Source organism: Dinoponera quadriceps, unplaced genomic scaffold (genome assembly GCF_001313825.1).
Source record: "Dinoponera quadriceps isolate SergipeBrazil2010 unplaced genomic scaffold, ASM131382v1 scaffold7613, whole genome shotgun sequence".
Lineage (NCBI taxonomy): Eukaryota > Metazoa > Arthropoda > Insecta > Hymenoptera > Formicidae > Dinoponera > Dinoponera quadriceps.
The window spans coordinates 3681-16124 of record NW_014561458.1 but is presented as its reverse complement, the minus strand read 5'-3'; the positions used below and the strand labels follow the sequence as shown (position 1 = coordinate 16124).

General features: G+C 35.2%; 4 protein-coding genes across 4 annotated transcripts; 3 read left to right on the top strand and 1 right to left on the bottom strand.

Moving 5' to 3' along the window:
• The first annotated feature begins 122 nt into the window (after window positions 1-122).
• LOC106750989 (cytochrome P450 6j1-like) lies at window positions 123-2354 on the top strand. The gene has a single exon (XM_014631710.1). It carries the CDS (start codon window positions 164-166, stop codon window positions 1667-1669), a length of 1506 nt encoding a protein of 501 aa, XP_014487196.1. The 5' UTR covers window positions 123-163; the 3' UTR covers window positions 1670-2354.
• A 1911-nt stretch (window positions 2355-4265) lies between these two features.
• LOC106750991 (cytochrome P450 9e2-like) lies at window positions 4266-6596 on the top strand. Its single transcript, XM_014631712.1, has one exon. The coding sequence runs from the start codon at window positions 4332-4334 to the stop codon at window positions 5838-5840; it is 1509 nt and encodes a 502-aa protein (XP_014487198.1). The 5' UTR covers window positions 4266-4331; the 3' UTR covers window positions 5841-6596.
• Window positions 6597-8619: 2023 nt separating this feature from the next.
• LOC106750987 (probable cytochrome P450 28d1) lies at window positions 8620-9228 on the top strand. Its single transcript, XM_014631707.1, has one exon. It carries the CDS (start codon window positions 8620-8622, stop codon window positions 9226-9228), a length of 609 nt encoding a protein of 202 aa, XP_014487193.1.
• On the bottom strand, window positions 8825-11833 carry LOC106750990 (cytochrome P450 9e2-like). The gene has a single exon (XM_014631711.1). The coding sequence runs from the start codon at window positions 11684-11686 to the stop codon at window positions 10178-10180; it is 1509 nt and encodes a 502-aa protein (XP_014487197.1). The 5' UTR covers window positions 11687-11833; the 3' UTR covers window positions 8825-10177.
• Between the last annotated feature and the right edge of the window lie 611 nt (window positions 11834-12444).

Sequence of the window (12444 nt, the reverse complement as noted above, 5' to 3'; positions counted from 1 at the left end):
CGGTTCAGAGAACAAATAGATAAGGAAAGCTGCTTTGTCAGTTTATGCTATGTTACAAAGAGAAAGGGTCATTATATATAAAGGTTTATTTTCCTCTCAGATTCAGTTCATATCGACTGTTTGAAGAATATAAGTGCTACATAATTTGTCATAAGACGCGGCCATGGTGATTTTATTATTCACCTTTGTCCTCGGAAGTATCGTGGTGGTATATATTTATCTAACCAAAAATTATAACTATTGGCGTGACCGTAACATTCCGTGCGCGAAGGGCACACTTCCAGGATTCGGGCATACGTTGCCGTTGCTTCTCATGCGAACAACTCTGATTGATTTTCTTCAACGGATCTGCGACCCTTATTCTGATCGCGGTATGGTAGGTTTCTACCTTCAGACGACGCCTGCGTTGGTGATTCGCGAGCCGGAACTGGTAAAGACTGTCTTGCAGACCAACTTCGCAAGATTTTCCAGGAACGCATGGAAAATCGATCCGCATCTGGACCTTCTGATCGCTGCGAACCCTTTTTTCTCTTACGGCGATACATGGTTGATAGCCAGGAAACACATAGGTGTCGCATTTACTGCCAGAAACTTGAAAATCTTTTTGAACTGCATCCAGCAGGTGTGCAACAATCTTGAAAATTATCTGAACGAGAAGCTAAAGGCGAATAATAACACGATAGAACTCGAGCTATGTAGTCTAGCCAGCAGATATACTATTTCACTGGCGGGTTCTACTAGTTTCAACGTGGAAAATGTGAACTTCACAAACGAGTCAAACGGGATGTCGCTGAACAAAGTAACCAAGATGATGTTCGGGACGGATTTCATCAGTCTGTTAACGCAGAGTTTATGTTTCTACTTTCATTATTTCAAAAAAATATTAGGAATACCATATATACCCGCAGAGGCTAAGGACTTCTTTTTTGGCGTTGTAAAGGAGATAGTGCACATTAGGCTACAGGAGAAGAATACGCGTAAATTTGACTTTTTGCAATTAATGTTGGATCTGGAAGAAATCAAGGACTACAATGTGCTTACTTCGCTTGTTTTCACTTTCTTCATGAATATGCATGATACGTCGAATGTGACACTAGGCTTCGCGGCTTATCAAATTGCACGTCATCCGCATGTTCAGCAGAAACTCCACGACGAGGTGAGGACTGTCCTCGCAAAGTATGACGGCCAATTGTCCTGCTATGCGCTGAAGGAAATGACGTACATAGATCAAGTGATCAACGAATCGCTAAGACTCTATCCTCCTGTGCCCTGCTTCGGCAAGATATGCACTGAGGAATCCGAACTGAAGAGTTCGGATGGGCTCAGCTGCCGCATACATCCCGGAACAGAGATCTTCGTGAATGTCTATGAAATGCACAGAAACCCGAAATACTGGCCCAATCCGGATGTCTTTGATCCCGATCGTTTCTCCTCGGAAAGAAAGACGGAAATCGAGAAGTACACTTTTTTGCCGTTCGGTGAGGGTCCGAGAACCTGCGTGGCAATGAGAATGGCTAAGTTGCAGACGAAGGCTTATCTAGCTATGATCATGAAGAATTACATTCTGGAGTTATCGCCTAAGACGCCGGAGGAGCCTCTCGAGCTTTTGCCAGGCAGGTTTCTGACGAAATCTGTTTGTGGTTTATGGGTTCATCTTAAGCCTCTTTAATTCTCTCTTTGTGTTAGAGTAGTATTGTAGAAAATAATGAATAGATATTAATATATGCGAATAAACATATATTTACAATTACCATTCTTTATAAAAAAAAACAGATATTATGCGTTAATATTAATCATAACTTATATCACGCGTAAGTTCTTTGTAAAAGTCGATAGTTTATAGTATTTTAGATCTTTCTCTCGTAAATACATATTTTACTATTATTTCTTAAACAGTCATATATAAGAATAATTAATCAAACTTAATAAGAATCATACTTTTATTTAAGACTCAAACTTTTTTAATAGCACAATCGACTATCTCCGACAGACTCCTTGTAATCAACTTGAAATTATTTCCATACGAAGAATCTAATCGCAGCCAGTAAACAGATATTACAGAAAGCAATGCTTCATTCTCACGACATATACTTTGTATGTGTCAGCTTTTGTTATCTCTCTAGGATATACCTTGTTGCGAATATTTCATGCATCAAGATCAGAGGCATTATGACAGTCTCACACTCATTAGATGACATTTGATTGCATAATGTAACCTTGGCCACATGTCAGTTGCGCTGTGCTGCGCAGATTGCTTCAATACATACAGTGGCTGACGAAAGTATTCGAACGGTTAGATTTCTTATCTTTAGCACATAAAATATGTATGTAATATATATATGTATGTAATATATATATGTATGTAATATATATATATAATATATGTATGTAATATATGTATGTTAATCCTGAATATTTAAAACAATTTAGTGTCTACAGAAAGAAAGAAGTCCCAAAATTATGTTATTAAAATTAGAAAATAATCCAATCGCATATATAGTGTTTACGACAGATTTTCTTGAAATACGCACCAGGCATGGGTAATAAAAGTATTCGAACGCTTCGGTTTGTATCTCAATGCTGAATGTAAACATTAGCATTAAATGTAAACAAAGGAACATTCAGTTGATCACAAGACATCATTTGAGTAAGAGTAACGTACAGTTATGCAGTGTAATAATGAATATGAATAGGTAAAAGTCAGAAATACAAAACTGTGAACAAGAAATGCTATTAAAACTACGTAGAGACGGAAAATCTTATAATAAGAATACGAAAATTGTAAACAGAAGTAAATCTACAGTGCATTGCATAATGAAGAAGTTTGAAAATCAAAGAACTGTTGCCAATAAAGCTCGTTCAGGTCGTCCGAAAAAATTGACAAGCGGAGAAGAGAAAACTATAATTCGCGAAAGAAAAAAAGATCCTGCAACTTCTGCTCCCAAATTGGCAAATATAGTTGAAGAAATGTTTGATAAGCAGGTTCTTCGAGTATACCATCGATAAACACTAATTTTCCAATTCCATTAGCAGCTCCATATCATGATATTGCCAACTCCATGTTTGACTGTTCGTTTTAAACGCTTTGCTTGCAAGTTTGTATTTGGTTCTCTCCATACATAATTCCGCCCATCCGAACTGAAGACATTGAATTTAGATTCATCTGAGACTAGGACTTTGCCCTAGAAGCAATTATTTTTAGTAATATAAGTTTTTGCGAATTGCAATCTTTTTCGTCGATTTACTTTATAAATGAAAGGCTTCTTTCTTGATATTCTGCCGTGATAATTATTGTCCCACAGTAGCCGTCGGCAAATTGGGGACAACAAAAACTAACACGAAGTAGTGCGAATAAAGTTTCATCTTTTGTTACATTTCTTTATTGGCTGCATTTAATTTTTTCATGCGCGAAAATTCCGAGGTGATTAATAGGAGTCAGTTCGAGATCAAAGTTGCCGGAGTAGTGTTTACAAAAAAATATAATAATATTCTTTGAACGATGTCAGTAAACGACTATATGACCATCTCATATCCCATCTCGTATTATTGGAATAAGCGGTGTTTGATCTATATAACCTTGCGCATATATCAGTTAAACTGCACTACCGTGTGGCAACAGAAATTCCTTCAGTACGCATGTTATAATATCGATCAAAGAACAAGCGTTGTAATTCAGGTTGTAATAAAAAGAACGTTAACATTGACAATTTCTACATAACTTTAAAATACAATACAAAATACAAATTTCATTGATACAGGATAACATAGACTGACATTAATTTATCAAAGTATCTGATAATAAGTAAATTTATGAGACAAAATTTATATCGTGTTGTACATAAACATGAATGTTGTAACACTACGTAAACAATTTAATGTAATAGAAAATGAAAGTTACGCATTATACTACTTGAATAATAACTAATAAATTTATTATATAATTACATACATTGTCCCTCTTTGTAATGAGAGATGACGCATGAAAAGAAATAGACTGGTTTCAAGGTCATTAAGATTTGTATTTATTAATAAAAATATTACAAATGTTACATTTACCCATTCAAATAATAAATAATACACCGAATTTACTATTTAACATTTGCTAAATCTTCAATTAATAAAATTTGTATTAACTGATAAAACTTGTGTAGTAACATCATTCGCAATGTCGTCATGTTTGTCGTCGCTGTACAAAATGATGAATCGTCTAATCAACACTACCATCTCTGTACATTGAGCGATTATGTGTGAGAGACAGAATAATCGCAGTGGTAATAAAACGCTCAACGCCGATTCACTCAGTGTCGACTATCTGTTGAAAGAGAAAAGATATGGCTGTCGCGTTTGTATCTTTAATTCTCGGGGTTGTAATAATTCTCTACCTCTATCTGACAAAAAACTTCAAATACTGGCAAAAACGTGGAGTTCCTTGCGTGAATGGTGCTTTACCGGGAGTTGGTCATATGTGGGAGTTTGTCATTGGAAAAACTGCTTTCGCTGAATTTTGTCGCAAAATCTACCATGACAACAAGGATCACAGCATGGTCGGCTTTTACAAATTCTTGGAGCCCACATTAATGGTTCGCGAACCGGAGCTGGTGAAAACAGTAATGCAAACGAGCTTTACGCATTTTCACGACAATACGTTCAAGATCAACCCTGACCTGGATCCTCTTTTGGCAAACAATCCCTTCTTCACATACGGAGAGAAATGGGTAACCGGAAGGAAACGTCTGGCCTACGCCTTCTCCAGCATGCGACTAAAGATCTTACTCGAGAGTGTTAAGCAAGTATGTGGAGAACTGGAGAACTATTTAGATAAAAAGTTGAACAAGGTAGAGAAAGTGGAAATAGAATTGAAGGATCTCTTCGCCAAGTACACTGCCCAAGTGGTAGCGAATGCCGGTTTCAGCGCGAATGGATTCTGCTTCGACGACAAGAAAGAACACGAATCTTTCTATGAGATGAGCAAGGCCTTTCTCGAGCCATCTGCTATGAACAATATGATGTTTAACATTGTGTTCCTAATGCCTTGGTTGGGCAAAGTTCTCAGACTGAATTTTTTACCGAAGAAACTCGATCGTTTCTTTAGAAAATTGGTCACTGATGTTATGAAACAAAGAAGGACGAGCGGAATGCAAAGAAATGACTTCCTCCAATTAATGACCGAATTAGAGCGTACAGAAGATGATAAGTTCGATTTGGAGATTCTAGCGTCTTACGCGTTATCATTCTTCGTCGACGGCTACGAGACTTCCAGTAGCGCTTTGTCCTTTATTGGCTTCCATTTAGCCGTTTACCCGGAAGTGCAGAAGAAATTACGCAAAGAGGTGATGAATGTGCTGTCCAAATACAACGGCATAGTTACGTATGATGCTTTAAAGGAAATGACCTACATGGATCAAGTAATAAGCGAGTCACAGAGAATCGTACCTGTGGGTGGATTTTTGAGCAAAGATTGCACGGAAGCGTTCGAGTTGAAAGGATCCGATGGAGTCGTTTGCTCGGTGGAACCTGGGACAACTATTATAATACCCCTCCACGGCTTGCAGGAAGATTCTTGCTACTGGGAGAATCCGCACGTATTTGATCCTGATAGATTCAGCCCGGACAGGAAGCATAGCATCGAAAGATTCGCCTTTCTTCCCTTCGGCGAGGGCCCACGAATGTGCATAGGAATGAGGATGGCTCTATTGCAGATCAAAGCATGCCTCGCTGTACTCTTAAGGAAGTATAGCTTAGAGCTCTCTCCAAAGATGCAAATGCCTTTGAAATTAAAAATCTCACATTTTCTGTATGCGCCAGTGGGTGGTGCTTGGGTCTACATCCGACCAATTTAATTGCGCAAATCTTTGATTACCTGTAACTTGCTATAATAGTTTCATTTGTTACCCAATTTGTTGTCAAAATATCTTCTTCCTATAATGAGGTCTTTCGATATTGTTTACAAATAGTTTACTATATATTATTGTACGAAATGACCAAATTGTCTTACACAACGATCGTATAACATTTCAGTCGTATAAATCTTAAAGGCAACTCACATACGATAAATTATATTTAATGGAAAATAAAAGGGAGAGAAATATTGTATGTTTATTCGAAAAGTAGCAAGATTTCGGTATTTATATCTTATTAATTACACATTCTATTATTCCACCATATTATAGTAATATTATTATAATAAAAAAGCGCCAACGTTTTAAGAAAAAACATTACGTTAGTTGTAATAATGAGACATACAGCGTGCAGGTCTTTTAATGTAAATCACTTATGCACTATGCATTTATACAATGCATTTATACGATATTATGCAAAATATTGTTATATATATAATAACAAGGTTGGGGTTTTACGATATTACTGAGAAAATTAATAATAGGAGACAATATATAAAACATAATATTTCAGGAATGCAAAAAAAGAGAAGGAAGAAAAGAGGAATTTTGAGCTTTATTTTTGTTGTGAGTTTATTTTTGTGGTTGCCCATAATAATAAATCCAAACACACACTTATTACTTGTACATATATATATCGTAATCATTAATTTACAAGTATGTTCATTATATATTGAAAATTTATAATTTTTGTTTTAAGAAAGAGAAAGAGAGACTTCAACCTCCCATATAAAATTATTCGAATATCAGTATTTTTTAATGTTTACATTCGAATATATCCAAACACAATTTAAATATATAAACTTGATATCCAATCAAGCTATGTACGAACGTTCTAATCTAAATTCTAAAGAAAATTCTAATTTAAATTCTAATTCTAAAGATATATATTATAGCTTCTAAAACGTATGTTCTTCGAACGCTACCACTTTGTTTAAATATAACCAAACCAAATGAACGTAAAGCGAACGTTCCTCGAACGTTTACGTGCTGCTTGGGAAGATCTTAAAATATTCTATGACCTATGAATATCTTATACAAAATGATGTATTGTCTCGTAATATTCGAATTATTTCACATAGAGATTAAAGTTTTTTAAACAAAAATGCTAAAAGCATCATTAATATATTTGTAAAGTAACGATTGCTATATAATAATATAATTTTTGTAATTATAATATTTTTTGCTTATATTGGCTTATTTTTTATAAAATTAATCTATATCAAAATTTACAGTTATTTTGAAAAAATTATAGAATTCAAAGTAAAAATATTTTATTAAGTAATAGTTTAATATTAAGAACTATTTTACAAAATATAACAATCAAATATAATGAGGTTATATAAAATTCGACATGAAATGTACGCAACAGAACACGTGCTAAAACATGTGATATTACATGTTTACTACGTGATGAAACATGTGATATTATAAGCGACGTTGATATGACATGTATAAGGTTACACAACATATGAATATCTAACAGCGAGTCTTCTTTAATTATATTAATTTGCGAACCTAATATTTTAGACAGAAGTTAAACATGTTTATAAATGTCAAACATTTTTATAAATGATGATAGTAAAATGATAGTAAAAATATGTTATATATCTTATTTAAAGAGAGAGAATTGTCTTAATTATTTTGATTTTCTAATATAAACCTGTCTCAGAAATAACAATTTATGTATACCATATTTTTTATTAAATATAATATTATTACAAATACATTACCATTCTTTTACCATTCTTTTATACAGGGTGATTCATAAATGCATGTTAATATTTCAAAAGGTAAGTATACACACTAAAATAAGTAAAAAAACGTCATATGAATATATATCTCATATATCTTAGTTTTTGAGTTATGAATGATTAAAAAAAATGTTCGAAATGCCCGCCTCGTGCATCAACACATGCTTTAGCACTGACTTCTGTACTCTATTTTCATAAATATTATTCGTTTTATTTTGATCTGAAATAAATGGGAGTAAAAGTTTTGGTACAATTAGTTGTTTAGGCATTCGATAAAATTTTCATCCGCAATCTCTCTTCTGAGTCCTACTGTTTCTTTGCAGAAACGTGGCAACCTCTTTCATATACTTTTGGTGTCATTTGCCATAAACCGGGATAAACAAAGTCTTGATAAAGTTCGTTATCTATAACGTAGTTTTTGTGGTTATCTTATAGTTCAAACTTAACCTGATAATAACATTATATCTTTTTATTGATAATTAATCTTTACTAAACAAGCGACATTGATATGACATGTATAAAGATACATAACATGAAGAAAGACTTGCTATTATATAACATATATAACAGCAAGTCTTTCCTTAATAGACCGACAATCATTAAGATATATTTCTTAAGAGAAAATAGTTGACGTTCACTTTTTCGTGCTATAATCATGGGCATATTGTTGATTTTGTTATTCAGTGTAATATTAGTGTTTTACTTCTATCTGACGCGAAATTACAATTACTGGAGCGACCGAAACATTCCATGTGCTAAGGGCATCATTCCCGGATTCGGCAACATACGGTTTTTTGCGTCTTTGAAAATGAATTTTTCCGACGTTACTTGACAGATCTACAAGAGTTATCCGAACAGCAGCATGATTGGTTTCTACAAGACTACACCTACACTAATGATACGAAAGATGATAAGAGGAATTAATAAAAACGGTGATGCAGACGAATTTCGTGCATTTCTCTGTTAACATGTGGGAACTCAATCTTCACGTAGATCCTCACCTGACTTCGAGTCCCTTTTTCTCTTCTGGTGAAATGTGGTTTTCATCCAGAAAATATTTGACTTCTGCGTCCTCCAGCATGAGGTTCAAAATTCTGTTCAGCTGCATTGAACAGAACTGCAAGAAGTTCGAAAATTTCGTGGAACAGGGGTTAATGAAAAATAATGGTGTGATGGAGTACGAGCTGAAAAATCTATTCTACAAGTACATCAACGAAGTGGGAAGATCCGCCACTTTCAGCGTGGATGGTTGTTACTTCGTAAACAAGTCACATCCGTCGTCTTTTGCCGCTATCAGCAAAGCGATAATTGGAACGAGCTTCCATGACATGATTTCCGAGGCTCTCAACTTCCACTTTCAAGATCTTAATAAAATATTCCGGATATCATTCATATCTAAAGATACGGATCGTTTTTTTCGCCACAGTATGCAGAAGGTAATGAGTATGCGACAGTACGGGGACGATCATCTTCTCACCTTCTTCGTGAATGTCTATGAGACAACTTGCGTTACCATGAGTTTTTTCAGGATATTCGATTGCCCGGCGTCCATAGATACAGCAGAAGTTTCGCAATGAAGTGGTGACCGTGCTCGCAAAATACAATAATCAACTGAGCTTCGAGGCCATGAACGAAATTACTTATTTAGATCAGATAATCGACGAATCGCATAGACATTAGCCTACAGTGATCATATATAAACATGTATATTTTAATATATAATTATATATTTTTATATATATGAACATATTTTATATACAAGGTGTTTCATTTTAATTGCCCCAAGTTAATGAGCAAAGAAATCTATCAGTGTTAAAAAAAATTATATGATACTATTTGAAAAAATAAAGTTGACCTCGAAATGATCTTGAACAACGTCACCTCCGATAAGACAAAGGTCATCATTCGATGTCCCGTCTCTAAACCATATGATATTTATATTAAACATTTTTCACTAGAATAATTTCCTTCTGCAATATTAGACTGGGACATTTAAAATAAAATTCCCCGTGTAATTATATATGAAAAAATTTTTAACGGAAACATTAGTCCTTCTTTGCTATAATATATAACTTAAGATCATATGATAAAACAAAATACGCACAATAAAGATATATATAAATATAAGAATACATATTTTTCGTATAGAATGGTAAAATTAAACGGAATATATAAAAAAAAGATACAAGTTCAGAAATATGATATTCCGTGAACAAGTACACAATATTATGTCGAATTTTCTCAAGTTAAATTTATTGTACCTAAATTATCTATAGAATCGGACCCATCTCACATATTACCCATAACAACTTACCTATCTAATATACCATATAATTATCGTCTAAGATAAAAAAAGTAAATGATATTTTAAAGAAACGTTTTTCGTACGAAAGAGTTTACTGTCTTTCCCCGGGCCTCTGTAAATAACATGTGAGCAGTATTGAAAAATTTTATTACATCGTATTACTGACGAGAACTATTTCGACGAATAACAAATAAAATAGTTACAAAAAGATACAGGTCCGATTAAATCGGTCGGATCAAAGCCCAAGTACCACCCACTGGCGCATTTAGGAAAGGTGTACATCTTAACTTCAAGGGCATCTGCATCTTTGGAGATAGTTCCAAGCTATACTTTCTCAATAACACAGCGAGACACGCTTTTATCTGCAACAAAGCCATTCTCATTCCTACGCACATTCGCGGGCCTTCACCGAAGGGAAGAAAGGCGAATCTCTCAATGCTGTGTTTCTTATCCAAATTGAATCTCTCAGGGTCAAACACGAGCGGATTCTCCCAATAGCAAGGATCTTCTTGTAAACCGTGGACAGGGATTAAAATGCTTGTTCCAGATTCCACCGAGCAAACGACTCCGTCGGATCCTTTCAGCTCGATCTCGTCCGTGCAAATTCTGCTCATGAATCCAATTGCAGGTATGATTCTCTGAGACTCGCTTATTACTTGATCCATGTAAGTCATTTCCCTCAAGGCTTCGTATGTAAGTATACCGTTGTGTTTGGACAGCACAGACATTACCTCTTTGCGTAATTTCTTCTGCACTACTGGATTAGCGGCTAATTGGAAGCCAACGAAGCTCAAAACGGTGCTGGAAGTTTCGTAGCCATCGAGGAAGAAAGACATTGCGTGAGAGACCAAGATTTCTAGGTCGAGTTTATTACCTTCTGCGCGGTCCAATTCAATCATCAATTGGAGAAAGTCGTTTCTTTGTGTCCCACTGGTCCTCCTTTGCTCCATAATATCGGTGACCAAAGTTCTAAAGAAACGATCGATTTTCTTCGGTATAAATCTCACTCTGAAAACTTTGCCAAACCAAGGTATCAGAAACGCGATGGTAAAAATAATATTGTCCACAAAAGACCGGTCGAGGAAGGACTTGCCCATCTCGTAGAAAGACTCTTGCTGTTTTTTGTCGTCGAAACAGAATCCATTCACGCCGAAACCAGCGTTCGCTACCACTTGAGCGGTGTACTTAGCGAACAGTTCTTTTAGTTCCATCTCTACCTCTCCCGTCTTATCCAACTTTTTATCTAAAAAGTTCTCAAATTCCTCGCATACTTGCTTAACGCTCTCGAGTAGGATCTTCAACCGCATGCTGGAGAAGGCATAGGTCAGACGTTTCCTTCCGGTTACCCATTTCTCTCCGTATGTGAAGAAGGGATTGTTTGCCAAAAGAGGATCCAAATCAGGATCAATTTTGACTCCATTCTCGTGAAAATTCGTAAAGCTCGTTTGCAGCACCGTTTTCACCAGTTCCGGTTCGCGTATCATCAATGTGGGTGTCATGAAATTGTAGAAGCCGACCATGCTGCAATCCTTATTGTCATGGTAGATTTTGCGACAAATTTCAGAGAAGCTAATTTTTCCAATGATCAACTCCCACATATGACCAATTCCTAGCAAAGCACCATTTGCGCAATGAATTCCAACGTTTTGCCAATATTTGGTGTTCTTTTTTAAGTAGAAGTAGAGAATTATCACTGTTCCGAGAATTAAAGACACGAACGTGGTAAACATCTCTGCTCTCTTTCAATAGACGGTCGGCACTGAGCATCCGAGTGACTCTTGCCACGGTGATTACTCTATCTCTCACAAATAACTGCGATATAAAAGGATGTTGGTATTAGTTAATGCACAATAATCTGCACGACGTCAATGACGACGTCAATGACGAGTGTAGTGGTATTACGAGCGATGCCACTGCACGTTTTATTCACTAATTTATTATTGAATGGAAGTTTTATTAATTATAGGTTTAAAATAAATGTTAAATGTAAAATTTGGCATACTGTTCATCATGCGAATGGATAAATATAGTATTTGTTATATTTGTATTAGTTGCAAATTCTCTTAATCGCATCGACATTGAAACTAGATTATTTTTTGTCATGCGTCACTCCACTACAAAGAACTGTAATTGCATAATATGTTCACTGGTCACTATCCAATTGGATAATACGAGACCTATATTTCACATTGCATTAAACTATCTATCTGAGTACTACGTTAGCAACGCAATATAAATTATTTCTTATAAGTTTATTTATTATCAATTTATTATCAGTTTATTATCAATCACTTTTTTAATAAATTAATTTGTTTATGTTGTACTAGTAACATTTGGACACGGCTTGCTGGCTTATTCTTTGATCGATGTTATACGCGCACTGAAGCGATCTCTGTCGACACTTTGTTGCACGGTGTTGACATATGCAGGTCAAGATTATATAAGAGATTTAATGTATGTTATCTAATGGGTGTGAAACTGGTGTAAA

Bases quoted from the DNA above. Each gene is read 5' to 3' on its own strand.
- LOC106750989 (XM_014631710.1), top strand. From the start codon at position 164: ATGGTGATTTTATTATTCACCTTTGTCCTCGGAAGTATCGTGGTGGTA.
- LOC106750991 (XM_014631712.1), top strand. From the start codon at position 4,332: ATGGCTGTCGCGTTTGTATCTTTAATTCTCGGGGTTGTAATAATTCTC.
- LOC106750987 (XM_014631707.1), top strand. From the start codon at position 8,620: ATGTGGGAACTCAATCTTCACGTAGATCCTCACCTGACTTCGAGTCCC.
- LOC106750990 (XM_014631711.1), bottom strand. From the start codon at position 11,686: ATGTTTACCACGTTCGTGTCTTTAATTCTCGGAACAGTGATAATTCTC.